Here is an 18629-nt window from a genome sequence, read left to right on the forward strand (position 1 = left end):
CATCATCCTGAGTCCAGATCAGCTGAGTCCAGCATCCGCCACCGCACATGAATCGAGAGCATCATATGAGGCTGGTTCAGGAACAGCTGCTCGTTGTTTCACACTCTCACCGCGTGGCGTCGCTGTTCTGCGCACTGCAATCACGTAACACTAACACAACACACGGGAGAGACGGACAGAGTGGCAGCAAATTATCGGTACAGTCTGGTTTCTGCTGGATGTTAATAACCGAATAGAAAGACCGAAATCATATTTGGACGGCTGAACTCGCTAGTAAAGCTGGAAGGAGGAGGTGGACCGCCGATATGCACTCAGCAGGATGGATTCTATGTAACTCACATGAGATGTGATGACATAATGATGAAGAAGATGATGGAGAAGGGGGAGATAGACCAAAAACACACCGGCCAAGTTGTGCTGGTCAAGAGGATCATAATGAAGCATGACAATCCGGTAAGAATAACATACATGACACGAGCGCGCGGCATACGACAAATTCAACACGCCATTGAGATTGAGATTCAATGGAGCGCTGATGTTTTGTGTTGATATTGGCTACAGTAGGCCCTGTAAAAGCTCTTAAGAATGTAAAATGTGTATTTAAATGACATATTTCGTGATAATATGGATATATAAACAATAATATCTGGTTATCCGCGCATACGTGCGCACTGATAGCGGATCGGCTAGCTGACAAATCACACCACTTTTATATTTTTTAAAAGGATCGAATCGTCGTTTAATCATTTTATGTATCGCTAAATGTCGTTTAGGGTCTTTATAACATTTCTACTAGTGTATCAAAACGTGTCATGTGTGATATCGATCGTCTTTAGGAAGGTGAGGAGATGCTAACAGATGCTACATTAGCTGATTGAAGTGCTGTATTCGGCTATTACGTAACTGACGCGAACGCGCGCACAACACCTATCTGACGCACGCGCGCTTCACAAGAGCTCAATCTGTTGTCATGGGGACACCGAAATCTTCATTCATTACTGTATGTGATGTCATTTGCTGATGTCCTGTTCAGCTTGATTCATTAAGACATTTAGTATATTTATTAATTAATAAGACAAAGATTTGTTTGCTAATTTGTTCCCCCAGTCATCTTAATAGCAAAAAGTGCCCCAATTAACCTTAATTTAAGGGTTAGTTCACCCAAAAATTAAAATTCTGTCATTTATTACTCACCCTCATGCCATTCCACGCCCGTAAGACCTTCGTTAATCTTCAGAACACAAATTAAGATATTTTAGTTGAAATCCGATGGCTAAGTGAGGCCTCCATAGCCAGCAATGACATTTCCTCTCTCAAGATCCATTAATGTACTAAAAACATATTTAAATCAGTTCATGTGAGTACAGAGGTTCAATATTAATATTATAAAGCGACAAGAATATTTTTGGTGCACCAAAAAAAACAAAATAACGACTTATGTAGTGATGGCCGATTTCAAAACACTGCTTCAGGAAGATTCGGAGCGTTATGAATCAGCGTGTCGAATCATGATTCGGATCGCATGTCAAAATGCTGAAATCACGTGATTTTGGCGCTCCGAACCACTGATTCGATACACTGATTCAACGCTCCGAAGCTTCCTTAAGAAGTGTTTTGAAATCGGCCATCACTACATAAGTCGTTATTTTGTTTTTTTGGCGCACCAAAAATATTCTCGTCGCTTTATAATATTAATATTGAACCTCTGTACTCATATGAACTGATTTAAATATGTTTTTAGTACATTAATGGATCTTGAGAGAGGAAGTGACATTGCTCCCTATGCTCACTGAGCCATCGGATTTCAACAAAAATATCTTAATCTGTGTTCCAAAGATTAACGAAGGTCTTACGGGTGTGGATTAAATGTCAGAATTTTCATTTTTGCGTGAACTAACCCTTTAATGCATTTGAAATGTGGAAATAATAAAAACAGAATTTGAAATGTATTTGTAAACATACAGACACTTCTTTTAAAGGATATTTAAATGCAAAATAACTAAGGGAAGAAATGGATATGCCACATGCAATTCACACATGCAAGTCACACTTCCTTTACATTATTTATGTATATTTGAAACGTTTATATTGCATTACACAAGAAGTGCTCAGAGTTTCTAGCCTTGAAACCCTTTAAAGAGCTTCATGCATCCATTCAAAATTCAGAACTAGTTATTTTTGTTAATCCTACTCTAGGCCTCTTTTACGTTTTTAATTTTTTTGCTTGATTGGAATGGGATGACTGTTGGTGATTTTTGTCGTATTAGCTATGTGAACTCACAAAAAAAATCATAGACATGATTTGAATATGTTAAAGGCCTTTACTCTATTTTAATCTGAAATATTGCATATATTTTAATGGAAAAAAATAGATCATAAAATTGTATAAATATTGCATAGTATCATAAAATCCCCTCAAAATTCTAAATAATAATCAAAAATATATTATTGATTTTCCCCAAGAAAAAAAAAAAAATTACATTTCAAAGCTTTGGTCTTTTTTGACCGCAAATATTTGGATAGGAAACAATTTTTTCTGTTTTCACCCAAATAACATCTCTGTGTTTCCTGCTTTATGTTCAAATGGGATTAAATTATATTATTAACTCACTATGCCCATTCATAAGACAATACGGGCAAGTGTATTTTAAAGGGATAGTTCATGCAAAAATGAAAATTATCCCATGATTTACTCGCCGTCAAGCCATCCTAGGTGTATATGACTATCTTGTTTCAGACGAACACAATCGGAGATATACACTGCCCTCCAAAAGTTTGGAAACACCCCTGGGCAAAGTGTGGTTTTGGATGATATCAGCATAAATCCTTACCATTTTTTGGTGCAAATACATTACAGTAACTTGACATTATCATTGAAGACCAGCAATACAAATTTTCATTTTGATTACATAATAATGGCAATATATACATGTCAAAGTCAGACATGCCCCTTTGCCAGCTGTGATGCCTGCTTACTGGATTAAACTTGGCCCAGGTTTGTAAAAGATTTTTGGGTCAACACACTTTATTAGCTTCAACAATTGATTGCCAATTAAGTTTAGAATACAATAAACCAATCAGAACCCAGTTTAGGTCAGATAGCTGCTAATGCTGGATATTTTGATGAATTGAAAAGTTTTTTCTATGTATAAACTGTTTATGTAATAAAATATGTTTTTGTAGTTTGTGTTGTCCCTTACCAGTGCAAAATTATCACAAATGAAAAAGGATTCATGCCAATATTGTCCAAAACCCCACTTTTCTAGGGCGTTTCCAGACTTTTGGAGGGCAGTGTATTTAAAAATATCCTGGCTCTACCAAACTTTATAATGGTAGTAAACAGGGGGTGTGTTTTGAAGCCCCCAAAAAATGCATCCATTCATCATAAATATAATCCATACGGCTCCAGGGGGTTAATAAAGACCTTCTGAAGTGAAGCGATTTAAATATCCATATTTAAAACTTTATTAACTATAATAACTAGCTTCCGACATCGATTTGCGGCAGAAGAGTGACCTCTGACCCGATGCATGACGTAATGCCGAACGCGGAAGCACAGAGGATAAAGCAAAACAAAACACCGGTCAGGAATTGTCAGAGGATTTCGATATAAGAGAAGAGGAGCTTCAGTTTGTTGCCCAGCCCTATTTGTTTGAACTGTGAGATGCGTTTAAGCTCTTGTGACGAAAGTATACATACGGTCATCTGACAGAAGCTAGTTATTTTAGATTATAAAGTTCTAAATATGAATATTTTTCTTACAAAAATGCATCGCTTCACTTCAGAAGGTCTTTATTAACCCCCTGTGGAGTACTTTAATAATGGATAGATGCATTTTACTACCATTATGAAGCTTGGAAAAGCAAGTCATATAGTCATATACACCTAGTATGACTTGAGGGTGAGTAAATCATGGGATAATTTTCAACTATCCCTTTAAGCATCACATCAAGACTCTGAAGTCTGTCCGTAGTGGGTTGAGAGTTTGGCACAGCTGAATTTCTTTCTTCTATTATGCAGTGAAGTCTTTTGTGTGTCTCAGAGGAATAGCAATGAGATCAGTCCCATTGAAAGCTGTGGAGATTGGAAATGTGCCACATTCAAGATTACAATCAGCATTATGAATAATGAGCCGTTTATATTTATGATGTTCCAGGTCCAGCAGGGAATCGGGAAGCCGAGCGTGTATCATGCTGTTGTGGTCATCTTTCTGGAGTTTTTCGCCTGGGGTCTCCTGACGACGCCAATGCTTACTGTGAGTTCTTCTAATTCTCATTTAGTTCATGTTTATCAGGATAAATGCTTCAGTTATAGGTGCTCTAAGTTGTTTATGTCAAAATTCACACCAATAGGTGTCAGTATAAAGTAGAGCTGCATGATTAATCATTAAAAGGTCACAATCTTATTCAAACACAAATGACAATGATTCTCCTGTGTCCTTTAAACCTTTGACAAAATGACACTGGGACATGTAAATCTGTGAGAGAGCAGTTATCATGTTTAGGTTATTTATGTGTTACAATAATTCAAACTATCACAGAAGTACTGGGATAAAAGTTTATAGTTTGGATATAAACACTGATGTCTATGATAGCAATCAAAATAGAGCAAATCATTGAGAGTAACTTGGCGCTTCAAATAACGAATGCATCATTACATTGTTTCACCAGTAGGTGGCGATAAATCACTGTTAAAAATGTATTTGTCATTGAATCATTCATTCAAGAGATTTGTTCAAAAACGCTGATTCATCCAGTAATGAAACAAGTGAATTATTTATTAGTGAGTCATTGAATCGTTCACTCAAATCTATTTTTTGAAGTATTCATTCGAATGAATTAAACATTTTTAAACAGACTGCAGAAATTAACATTTTGTCAGAACCTCTAGTAAATTACGTGTTATTTTGTTTCGTTGTCTGTTCAGAATCGTGGGAGAATTGTGATCTCGTGATTTTGAAAAAAAAATTGTGATTCGAAAATTTAAATGAAACGAAAAACAAAAAAGTTTTTCAAGATTTTTGTTTTACAAAATTTTCTTTGTTAACAGCAGTGTTGATTTTGTTAACCAAAATTAAAACCGTTAATTGAAATAAAGCTGAAATAAAATAAAATATGAATATTAGATGGAGAAACCTAAACTTAACAGGTTAACAGAAGCATTATGGAGCTGAAATCATTCCCATCATTCCCTAGTCTCTGGTTGTTTGGGAAGGCAAATAAGAGTCAGTAAAACAGGCATATGAAATGACTTAGTACACCTTTCATTTTGAGAAATAAATAGTATTACGTTTTATCTGGGTGTTGAAATAATTCTCACAGATTCTGCATAAATGTGTATTTTTCATCTGTAGGTTTTACACGAAACATTCCCCACACACACTTTCTTAATAAACGGCCTCATCCAGGGAGTGAAGGTAGGTGTTGTCTGCCATTTATTTTATTCCTGAGTTCATCTGTAGTGGTTTCTGTTAATATAATAATTTTTTTCTCATTTTATTCATCAGGGTTTGCTGTCGTTTATGAGCGCACCGTTGATTGGTGCTCTATCAGACGTGTGGGGCAGGAGATCGTTTCTATTGGTTACCGTGTTCTTCACGTGTGCGCCCATCCCGCTCATGAGACTCAGTCCGTGGTAAGACCCGTCCTGCCATGACCTCGAATGATATTTTTGGTCAGATGATACTTAATGGATGTGTCTTGCAGAGTTACCTCAGTCATAGAAAAACCTGGAAATATCGGGGAATTTTAAAATTGTGATTATGAAAATGAATACAATAAGTCATGGAAAATCATGGAATCTTCATAAGTGATTAAGTCATGTATTAAAAAAAAAAAATAAATTAAATAAATAAATATATATATATATATATATATATATATATATATATATATATTTTTATATATATTTTACATATATTTTTATATATATATTAATTTTTTCAATATTATATATATATATATTATATATATCTATTCTACTTTTATATTTATATAATCTATATATATATGTTTTATATATATATATATATATATATATATATATATATATATATATATATATGTATATTTATTTATTTATTTATTTTTTTAATACATGACTTAATCACTTATGAAGATTCCATGATTTTCCATGACTTATTGTATTCATTATATTAAATAATGAATATAATGGATTATATTAAATATTATAACATTTTAATACCAATATAAACACATATATATATATATATATATATAAAATATTAAAAAATATAGGGCTATTAATTCAATAAAAATATATAATAATAATAATTATATTTTTATTACATTTAATTTTTAATATTATTTTTTTTTGTTATACTCCGCTTTGTTTGTCCAACCAGTGGTGATGCGGTTGGCGCAGAAATGACACCCTTCAGCTTTGAAATGTTTTGTCCAATAATTGCAAACAACTGGAAAATTCATGGAAATTCATCGTACATCAAAAGTTTGAGGAACCCTGGTCTTAAAACAACTTCTTGAGATATCCTGTTTCCTTTTAATTAATCTTGTTTCATATTTCTTGTTGTTTTCAGGTGGTACTTTGCCATGATATCAGTGTCCGGTGCTTTTTCCGTCACTTTCTCCGTAATCTTCGCGTACATCGCAGACGTTACGGATGAGCGCGAGAGGAGTACGGCATATGGACTTGTAAGCGGCTCTTTTTATTAAATACTAAATGCATTTTGGAAAGATGTCATAGTAATACGACTTCCCAAATCAGTGAAGCTGTTTTAGGATTTTTCTATTTACAAAATTCTACATGACCTGGATTCAGTCTCCTTGAGTCATTTATATTCCACTTTGCCTGTTTAATGGTTCCAGGTGTCTGCGACGTTCGCAGCGAGTCTTGTCACCAGCCCGGCCATCGGCGCGTACCTCTCGGCCAGTTACGGCGATAATCTGGTGGTGCTGGTGGCGACCCTTATCGCTCTGGCCGACATCTGCTTCATACTGCTGGCCGTCCCAGAGTCGCTGCCCGACAAGATGAGGCTCAACACCTGGGGAGCGCCAATCTCCTGGGAACAGGCCGACCCGATTGCTGTAAGGATATGCTCATAAAATGGTCAAATATTCTTTCTTCCTTCAAAATAATTTGCCTCTTCACCTCAGATTGGCATTTTTTTGTAACACTTTAGAATAAGGTTTCATTTGTTAACATCAGGCAACTGCATTAGTTAACATGAACTAACAATGAAAAAGCATGTATTAATCTTAAATACAACATTTACTAATACGTTACTAAAATCAAAATTTGTATCTGTTAATATGATAAACATGATGAATAGTTATAATTATATGAACTAATTGAAACAAAGATTAATAAATACTGTAATCAATATTGCTCATTGTTAGTTAATGCATTACTAATAGGGCCTTGAACAGTTGTTTACATAGTGTTTTATAAAGAAATAAATTAAAATCAGGTTTAAATGGGGAAAAATATTATCTGCTTACAATATGGGCTTATTTAGACTCTGATACTGATGATTAAAATAAAATACTGATATATAAAAGACCTTTCATCATGGGAGACTTAGGTTTTACGAGATACTGGACGTTTTATTGATGATGTTTGTGTTTTTTACAGTCTCTGCGGAAAGTTGGGCAGGACACAACCGTTCTTCTCATTTGTATAACGGTATTTCTGTCCTATCTGCCCGAGGCGGGTCAATACTCCAGCTTTTTCCTCTACTTGCGTCAGGTAAGGCTTCTTGGTTTATAATGAACAAATGTGACGATTCTATATTTAATGTTCCCCTATTAAATCAGCTGTCTGCTTCCATTAAACTTTAATTAGCAGTTTATCCTCCAAGGCAGGTTATGCAACAACTGACTGCATGTTTTCACAGTCTGCTATTGTTTAACACTCCCATGATTCATTTGCTCGGATGGTGCCGCACTTATGACTGGAAGTGTTTTAGCAGCAACACGCTTTAAATGAAGTAAACAAGTTAAAGTAGGATAAGTAAATAAACACACTACCACAGTACTCATACTGTCTGTGCAGTGTGCAAATGTGTGTATGCATGAAGACCAACAAAACAGATCAAACTGCAGGAAATACCGTATCCCACAATGCAATGCACTTGACGACCTTCTAAATCCAATTTTTGACCCTTGACCTTTTTCTTGATCATCATTATTTGATCGACTGTCAAAAGTACAAAAGTATTTTTACACAACATTTGACCAAAAATGCAACAGTGTGTACACTAATGTTCAAAAGTTTGGGGTTGGTAAGATTTTTTATGTTTTTGAAAGAAGTCTCTTCTGCTCATCAAGGCTTCATTTATTTGATCCATATAATACAGCAACAACAGTAATATTGTGAAATATTAGTGAAATAATAGAAAGTTCAAAAGAACAGCATTTATCTGAAATCTAAAGCTTTTTCAGCATTATCACTAGCATTTGAAAGTTTGGGGTCATTTTTTTTTTTTTTTGGAAAGAAATTAAAAAAATAATACTTTTATTCAGCAAGGATGCATTAAATTGATCAAAAGTGACAGTATACATTTATAATGTTGAAAAAGCTTTATATTTCACATAAATGCTGTTCTTTTGAACTTTCTATTCATCAAATAATCCTGAAAAAAATTGTACACAACTGTTTTCAACATTAAAGGTCCCGTTCTTCGTGATCCCATGTTTCAAACGTTAGTTAGTGTGTAATGTTGTTGTTAGAGTATTAATAAAATCTGTAAAATATTAAAGCTCAAAGTTCAATGCCAAGCGAGATATTTTATTTAACAGAAGTCGCCTACATCGAACGGCCAGTTTGGACTACATCCCTCTACTTCCTTCTTTAATGACGTCACTAAAACAGTTTTTTTGACTAACCTCCGCCCACAGGAATACACAAGAGTTGCGTTTGTAGAGTGTGTTTGTCGCCATGTCGTTGAAACGCTGTTATTTTCATCCCGCAGTTCAATCACCGGGTCTGATTCCGGCTCAAATTGATAGGGTAAAATTAAAGACATGTTTACAATAACACTGAGCGCATGTATCTCCACGTTATGGTAAGAGGCGTGACCTTTCCGGGCAAGGTTCGCTAAGCTGCTGTCGAATCACAACACAGGAACCGCTGGCACAATCAGAACTCGTTACGTATTTCTGAAGGAGGGACTTCATAGAACAAGGAAGTCATCAGCCCGTTTTTATGACAGTGGAAACAGCGGTATACAGATAAGTAAATTATGTGAAAAATACTGTGTTTTTTTACACGCGAAACATGAACACATGTTATATTGCACACTATAAACACAATCAAAGCTTCAAAAAACCACGAAAAACGGGACCTTTAATAATAATTCTTGAGCAGCAAATCAGCATATTTGAATGATTTCTGAAGGATCATGTGACACTGAAGACTGGAGTAATGATGCTGAAAATTCAGCTTTGATCACAGGAATAAATTGCATTTTAAAATATGTTCAAATAGAAAAGTTATTTTAAATTGTAAAAATGTTTCATGATATTACTGTTTTTACTGTATTTTGGATCAAATAAATGAAGCCTTGGTGAGACTTCTTTTAAAAACATTAAAAAAATCAAACTTTTCAGCAAAAGTGTATATATATATGTGTATTAACATATATATATATATATATATATATATATATATATATATATATATATATATATATATATATATACACAGTGGGTATGGAAAGTATTCAGACCCCCTTACATTTTTCACTCTTTGTTATATTGCAGCCATTTGCTAAAATCATTTAAGTTCATGTACTCATCAGGTTCCTTAGGAAGTTCCAGGTTTATGTGGATTGTTAGTGGCATGTTGTCTGGCTGTTGAGTTGAGTTCAGTGACGGCTCATTACTGGACATAACAGAGTTAATTCGATTCAGGCCCAGTGGTGCAGACTGATAGCGATGTGCCTCTTTCTCTGTGTCTCTCAGGTCATTAACTTCTCGCCCAAAACGATCGCGGTGTTCATCGGCGTGGTGGGAATCCTCTCCATCCTGGCGCAGGTATTTAATTGAGGCAATATTCTTCGCTCTGCCTTATTACTTGTGTCGTTGAGCTGGAAAGGCGTCTTGTGAAAGTGGCTCTCGCAAACGCTTTCTAATTGAATTGAATTCCTTTAAAAAGTTCAACGGTAAATGTAATGAAATATAGGCAGAGCTGTAATGAGCAGATAGCACGCCACTGTCTGCTTTATTTAAGTGGTGGGGTTTTATTTTTAGCAACCAAAGTGAATTCTAGCAGCTTTGCTCCACATCTTTTGTAATTCAATACAATGTAGCAATGAAAAAAAGCACAATAACACTGAAAAAAATCTGCTGATTTGCAAAAAAGGCCTAATATTACCTCATTTGATGATGCTGAGTTAAAAAACAACAGGCATAAGATAATGTCCTACATGTGTTAATCGTCTGAGAATTGAACTAATGGTTGTTACCCGGCTCAGAGGAAGATGGGAAGCTTTTCTAGTGATTCAAGGATAATACAAGACTTCTTCACGTTACAACTGGTTGTCAAAAGCCAAAATGTAATGAAATGCACATCATGTTTTGTGAGAAAGTGACATGCTAGAGTAAAACAGGCACTATTTTTGGAATGAGCACCATAAAATGAGCAAGAAACAAGTATTGGATTCAGTTCAGCAAATATGGTGCAGGGCGGTGTAATTATTCATTCCCTTGTGTTTCCCGACAGACGCTTTTTCTCACTTTATTAATGAGGACCATCGGGAACAAGAACACCGTTCTTCTGGGTCTGGGTTTCCAGATTGTCCAGCTGGCCTGGTACGGTTTAGGGTCCGAGCCGTGGTGAGTTAACTTCTCGATCAAGATAAATGACCTGCTTATGCAGACGTTACATAACAACCGTCTGGTTCAAGACGAGCGAGACACTTCCATTTGGTGTTCACCGTGTCCAGAAGCGTGATGTTATTTTTGTTGTCATTTAGGATGATGTGGGCGGCCGGTGCGGTGGCAGCCATGTCCAGCATAACGTTCCCTGCAGTGAGCGCGTTAGTGTCACGCAGCGCAGATCCGGATAAACAGGGTAAAGTCTTACATGCAAACTTTCACATTTTCAAAACAAATATTTTTTCTTTAAAGGGGAACTACTATGCCCTTCATTTTGCTTTTGGGCTCTACTAGAACAGGTTTTCATGCTTAAATGTTCTAAAAACACAGTATTTGTCAGTAACGCTCTGTTTAGTTACTGTCTCTATGAAGCCCCTCCTTCTGAAAAGTACAGTATGCTTTGATTGGTCGGCAGGAGTAGTGTGTTGTGATTGGTCAAGCTTTTCAAGTGTGTTTGGGGAAATGTCCCGCCCCTTACCATAACTGCCAGTTTCAACACACTACTAACTAGTCTAGACTAAATCGGCTGCATGAGATTCTCCAGCTTTGTTGTTGTTGAGCAACAGAAGCACAAGCTGTTAAAGCTCCGCCCTCTTCTGGAAAGGGGGCGGGGAGCAGCAGCTCATTTGCATTTAAAGGGACACACACACAAATGGTGTGTTTTTGCTCACACCCAAATAGGGTCAAATTTGACAAGCTATAATAAATGATCTGTGGGGGATTTTGAGCTGAAACTTAACAGACACATTCTGGAAACACCAGAGACTTATATTACATCTTGTAAAAGGGGCATTATGGTCCCCTTTAAGTGACAATCTCAGCCATCAAGAGTTTATAGTGTGTAGTGTTCATATAAGCTGTGTGTGTTTTATTACCTCAGGTCTGGTTCAGGGCATGATAACAGGTATTCGGGGTCTCTGTAACGGTCTGGGTCCTGCACTCTATGGCTTTGTTTTCTTCCTCTTTAATGTCGAGCTGAGCGGGATCACCACCATCCAACCTGACTACGCCATCCCTGTTCAGATCCCCACAGAGGTACACGCTCCATTCAACCGCCTTTACAGTCACTCTGTCTGTCTCTCTTGCAGGAAGAGTTCAGTGAATCAGTTCAAAAACATTAATTTAGTAATTCATTTGCATCATCACTCAAAAGCACTCATGGCATTTTAAATGCTTAAAATGTTTTTTTTTTTTTTTTTTTTTTTTTTGTAAATCTATTTGGGTACAATGACTTTGCTTTAAATTGTATATATATATAATATACAGGGAGTGCAGAATTATTAGGCAAGTTGATTTTCTGATCATATTTTTTTTCCAAGCACATTTTACCAATTCCAATCCACATCAATCTTAATAACTACTATTAATATTGTTTTTAATCATTTATAAGTGATATATAATTGTTCATGAAGGCTGGAAATGAAAAATGCCCTATATTCAGGTGTGCAGAATAATTAGGCAGGTTTTCTTTTACAGATAAAATGAGCCAAAAAATATATTTAACTCAGACATAAAAGTCAAAAATTATTAAATACTCATGAGAAGGACGCAATACTAATCTAATACTAGAAATTGCAAAGTTAAAGCATGACCATTGGACAGTGAAATGCTCATTGGGTCAGCGGGGTCATACAAAAACAGCTGGAGAAGAAAATACACGTTAACTGCAAAATAATTAAGAATTAAGGTGAAGAATTAAGTGTGAAACCATCAGGAACCCTTTAGTCTCCAGCGCCACCATTTCCCAGTACTGAAACCTACCTGGAGTCTTCAGAAGTGTGAGGTGTCAGGATCTCAGAGACTTAGGTTAGGTGAAGAATCCTAAAAAATGATCCGCTCTTAATAAGAATCACAAGCTGAAGTGTTATAAAGTACATGAAGACTGGGTTTTTATAGGCCTTATAGACAGACCGCTTGAGAGTGACTCCTGAAGGACCAGCACCACATCCTCTTGTACCACTGTTTGAAGAATTTATCTTCCAGAATCCGGCAGTAAGTTTTGGAAGATCATTTAGTCCATCTCTGCAAGATGGACATTTCAGGATAAGAGATGGACTAAAAGTGAACTCCCACACCTTACTGCCAGATTTTGGAAGATAAATTGTATATTATATTCATTCATTACACACAGACTGATATATTTCAAATGTTTATTTCTTTTAATTTTGATGATTATAACTGACAACCAAGGAAAATCCCAAATTCAGTATCTCAGAAAATTAGAATATTGTGAAAAGGTTCAATATTGAAGACACCTGGTGCCACACTCTAATCAGCTAATTAACTCAAAACACCTGCAAAGGCCTTTAAATGGTCTCTCAGTCTAGTTCTGTAGGCTACACAAACATGGGGAAGACTGCTGACTTGACAGTTGTCCAAAAGACGACCATTGACACCTTGCACAAGGAGGGCAAGACACAAAAGCAAAAGAGGCACAGAGCTCTGTGTCCAAGCATATTAATAGAGAGGTGAAGGGAAGGAAAAGATGTTGTAGAAAAAAGTGTACAAGCAATAGGGATAACCACACCCTGAAGAGGATTGTGAAACAAAACCCATTCAAAAATGTGGGGGAGATTCACAAAGAGTGGACTGCAGCTGGAGTCAGTGCTTCAAGAACCACAACGCACAGACGTATGCAAGACATGGGTTTCAGCTGTCGCATTCCTTGTGTCAAGCCACTCTTGAACAACAGACAGCGTCAGAAGCGTCTAAAGACAAAAAGGACTGGACTGCTGCTGAGTGGTCCAAAGTTATGTTCTCTGATATAAGTAAATTTTGCATTATCTTTGGAAATCAGGGTCCCAGAGTCTGGAGGAAGAGAGAAGAGGCACACAATCCACGTTGCTTGAGGTCCAGTGTAAAGTTTCCACAGTCAGTGATGGTTTGGGGTGCCATGTCATCTGCTGGTGTTGGTCCACTGTGTTTTCTGAGGATCAAGGTCAACGCAGCGTATACCTGGAAGTTTTAGAGCACTTCATGCTTCCTGCTGCTGACCAACTTTATGGAGATGCAGGACACACTGCACACAGTGCCAAAACTACCAGTACCTGGTTTAAGGACCATGGTATCCCTGTTCTTAATTGGCCAGCAAACTCGCCTGACCTTAGCCCCATAGAAAATCAATGCAGAAGAGCTGAAGGCCACTGTCAGAGCAACCTGGGCTCTCATAACACCCGAGCAGTGCCACAGACTGATCGACTCCATGGCACGCCACATTGCTGCAGTAATTCAGGCAAAATGACCCCCAACGACATAAGTATCGAGTGCTGTACATGATCATACTTTTCATGTTCATACTTTTCAGTTGGCCAAGATTTCTAAAAATCCTTTCTTTGTATTGGTCTTAAGTAATATTCTAATTTTCTGAGATACTGAATTTGGGATTTTCCTTAGTTGTCAGTTATAATCTTCAAAATTAAAAGAAATAAAAATTTGAAATATATCAGTCTGTGTGTAATGAATGAATATAATATACAAGTTTCACTTTTTGAATGGAATTAGTGAAATAAATAAACTTTTTGATGATATTCTAATTATATGACCAGCACCTGTATTTTATTTTTATTTTATTTTATTTTATTTTATTTTATTTTATTTTATTTTATTTTATTTTATATCAATTACTTAATAGTTCAAACACTAGACTGAAATATATTAGACCTTTTGGTTTATGGATTAAACCACATCTAGAGAACTTAAATATCAACATGGATTATATAAAACTGCTCTATTATTTCCCTGCACCTCCCTGGACTCTGGAAAAGCCAACCATTTTTTGGACTCTGAATCAGCACAAAAAGATAGAAACTCATCCAATTGAATACCAACAGAAATTCTTTGAGCTAAGGTCTTCATTTCCACTACATAAAACTGCATTCACAGATGGATCAAAGACCAATAACAGTGTATCAGCAGCTCAACAATATGGCATTCGAATCCCGGACCAAGGCTCTATTTTCACAGATGAGGCTCGAGCATTACTTCTTGTTCTGGAAAATATTGAGAAGGGTCAAGAATGGGACTTTTTAATTGCCTCTGACATTTGCCATAATTGTTGAAATCTTAACCAAATTCGATTTTTTTAAAGAAGGATAACTTTAATATTATTTTTGCTGGGTTCCAAGTCACATTGGACTTACTGGAAATGAGAGCGGATATGGCTGCCAGGGATGCGCTTGACCTGGAAATATCTGACTGTCAAATACCACCTTCTGATTTTAAACCAGTAATTCATTTATATATAACTAATAAGTGGCAGAAAGAATGGGATGAAAATAAAAATAATAAGCTGTATGAAATAAACCCTAGTATATAAAGAAGTACCTTCTATAATTTCAAATCAAGACATGATCAGGTTGTCTTTACTAGGTGTAGACTGGGGCACTCAAGACTTACCCATGGGTTTTTATTAATAGGTGAAGTTCTCCTTTATGTCTTTCATGTAAAGTTCCTTTGACTATTAAGCATATTTTGTTGAATTGCAATTTTTATGATGCTGCTAGAAAATGCTTTTATTCAGAAACATGCTTGCATGGAATATTTGAAAATGTACCACCTGAAAGTATTTTAGATTTTCTATCTTATGTTAAGTTGAAATGTTTTATATAATGTAAATTTTGTGTAAACAGCCATGATGCTAACATGGTGTAAAAACTGAATAAACAAACAATAATAGCTCAAACATAGTGTCATAGATCCTTGATGACATCATCTCCTATGTTACCTCCCCTAATATCAATTTCTTTTTGCCTGCTTTGTGTAGAAGACAATGATCCCTGGTCCTCCGTTCCTCCTGGGCGCCTGCACGGTGGTTGTGGCGTTTATAGTCGCTCTGTTCATACCGGACAACCCGTCGCCACCAGGGACGCCCTGCCAAAGCAGTAAGAGCAGCGCGAGTCTGGCCGGAGCCCACACCAACACGCCGCTGCCGGGGAGCGACGAGGATTTCGAACCGCTGCTGGAGGACAGCACTGTGTGACTGTAACCCTCAACCCAAATCATGTTTGGGGGAAAAAAAAAAAATTCGCAAACCCTCCACCTGTTGGGCGACTAACGTTTGGGAGCGAGCAGTATTTATTTAGTGTGTTTTATCTGATTTTTGTTGTTTTGATGAAACGGTTATTGGTTCGGAACTCAGAGGCTTTTTTATTGACCGTTTTTACAGTGTTTAACATTCAGTGTACAAATGAATCAACACTCTAAGGGCTCGATCAGTGGGATTGGATGCGCTGTGGTGGAGTTTGTTTGATTCTTCTGGAGTATAAAGGCAAAGCTCTTTATATATATATATATATAGATATTTGGGCAAAGTGCAGTAAAGGTTATTGTTTATGGAGCTTGTGGTGACTTGAAGCTTATTGTTACTCTCGTAAGACTGAAGGAAAAACTGGATGAATTTCATGAAAATGGTCATTGCAACTAGGAGTGGGCGATATGACTGAAATCTTATTTCACAATATGAGATTTTATTTCATGATAACAATATATATATCACAATATAGTTGATGTTTTATTTTATTTATTGTTATTAAAAATAACAACAAAGCAAATTACTAACAATAGGACAAATAGAACAAAAATATGACAAACAAATACATTTTTTCAGGTACAATCGGTTTATTTTACAGAAATTGAATAATCAAATGATAATAAAAAATAAAATATAATGAAAATAAAATACTTAATAGTCTTTACTGTTTGAATTAAATATAAATGTATTGTTATTAAAGCTACAAAAGTTATTCAGTCAAGAGCAGTAAGTTATTTTCCCTTTTGTTTGATTAACATTAATGACACGGAAAGCAAGAGGTTTTTTTTAGGCTTCTGTCACTTTAAGACAGAATGCACGGATCCAATATACTAATACACATCCGGTTTACACCCAAATGCTCTCTTTTCTCGCTGTGCTACACTATTTATTTACATACCGCAATATACATGATATAGAAAAATCTCTAACAATAGACATTTACACCACGAGATATCGTCATACCGCCCATCCCTAATTGCAGCCTGAAAATAAAGCCTATTTTTGGACTTTCGTGATATTATTTTAATGACAATTAAGCACATTTCTCCCCCTTCTAAAAATAGGCTTTATTTGCATTTAAAAAATACACATTTCTTATGATTTCAAATGTGACCCAAGCATGTTCTTGACAGATTTTGTGAGATTCGCTCTAATAGAAATTGAGATCAGTATTTTTAAAATGTATTTGATGGAATTTCTGCAGCGATTGCGCAAACTTTCTTTATATAAGCCTTAAAGTCACATATCCTGTGGCGTTCGACAAGGTTTTAATAGATTAGAGATGCATCCGGTTGCAAGTGCATGAACAGTATTTGTGGCAATGTTAACCAAACCCAAGACACTAGAGCACCAGCGGTTTGGTGTAGTTACTGATGCTAATATAGTTCTTTAGGCCAATTAGGTGTATCATACGGACACGGCTTGATTGTGAATTTCATGAATTGTGTGTGTGTGTGTGTGTGTGTGTGTGTGTGTGTGTGTGTGTGTGTGTGTGTGTGTGTGTGTGTGTGTGTGTGTGTGTGTGTGTGTGTGTGTGTGTGTGTGTGTGTGTGTGTAAAGGTTCTATGCAGTAGTGTACCGACATGATCAAAAATGGCATTCAGTTTATAAGTAAAAAAATGTTGCAGTATTGCTTAAAATTTTACATTGGTATAAGAGAAATTTTACCTTCATTTTTACTTTCAAGAAAAGCATTGGCATTGCGCATTTGTTGAGCTATTGTACTCAACGATATTTATATATTTCCTTTTACTAAAATGAAAGGATAATTCATATTTATTAAAAATCAGCCAACATCTACGTACCAGCTACCTCATTTTTGGAGGTTTTGATGATTTTGTGGAACGAGGTGAGATTCGATCTGAATATATTTTTTATCTGTATTTTTTTTGTATAGCCATATTCCATATTCGATATGGGATTTTGGATTTTTTCCAAGATCATTCCATCAGAATGATAGAAGAATCTCATTAATTTGTTCATGAATTCCATATTTTCTTATACAGTGGAGATGCTTTACATTTCCCAGAGGCCTCTTGTGTGTTTCGTGTGAAGAACACTGTGGAGCATCTCAGTTTGAGGTCATCATTAGACTGACCTGTTCCACATGTGCATCATTTCCTCCACTTCCAGCATTCCGAACAAATACAACTCCTCTGGTGACCTGTGAATCAGACACAAACCATGAACAGAATCTATTTCCAGAATTTATTCTCCACCCTTGACCCTTTTCCATGTGTTTTGCATCATTTCAGCCATATTTATCATGCAGTGAAACGACGTGAAACTTTCTTTGTAGAGCTTGAAATTGCACGGATGTGTTTTTATAAAAAAGGTAATTGCGACTTTTTATACCACAATTCGGACTTTTTCACAATTCCGAGTTTATATCTCACAATTCTTAGAAAAAAGTCAATATAAAGTCAGTTGCAATATATAAACTCTCAATTCTGAGGAAAAAGTCAGAATTGTGAGTTTAAAAAAAGTCGCAATTACATTTTTTATTCTGTGGGAAACGAGCTTCCACAAGTTCCCGCGCTTTTGGGTTTGGTATGTACAATGACTTTGTGCACAGCTTGTAACGGCAGTTTTAAAATGTAATATAACGACGGTCATATTCATTATTTTAGGATTGTAAAGTATTGTATATGTACTGAATAGTATTACAGATAAACTTTTACATGTTGCCAGACCCGCAATATTTTTTGGAACAATGTGCAGCTCCAAATAACGCCAACCTTTTT

At 36.0% G+C, this 18629-nt stretch overlaps 1 protein-coding gene across 1 annotated transcript; it reads left to right on the forward strand.

The window, feature by feature from the left end:
* The first annotated feature begins 135 nt into the window (after window positions 1–135).
* On the forward strand, window positions 136–17906 carry mfsd14ba (major facilitator superfamily domain containing 14Ba). Its single transcript, XM_067397376.1, has 12 exons — window positions 136–453; window positions 4157–4255; window positions 5354–5416; window positions 5507–5634; window positions 6557–6671; window positions 6846–7064; window positions 7612–7725; window positions 9942–10013; window positions 10702–10814; window positions 10955–11052; window positions 11737–11891; window positions 15619–17906. Exons 1-12 carry the CDS (start codon window positions 340–342, stop codon window positions 15832–15834), a joined length of 1506 nt encoding a protein of 501 aa, XP_067253477.1. The 5' UTR covers window positions 136–339; the 3' UTR covers window positions 15835–17906.
* The last annotated feature ends 723 nt before the right edge of the window (window positions 17907–18629 follow it).

The sequence above is a fragment of the Chanodichthys erythropterus genome, chromosome 10 (assembly GCF_024489055.1).
Source record: "Chanodichthys erythropterus isolate Z2021 chromosome 10, ASM2448905v1, whole genome shotgun sequence".
Taxonomy (NCBI): domain Eukaryota; kingdom Metazoa; phylum Chordata; class Actinopteri; order Cypriniformes; family Xenocyprididae; genus Chanodichthys; species Chanodichthys erythropterus.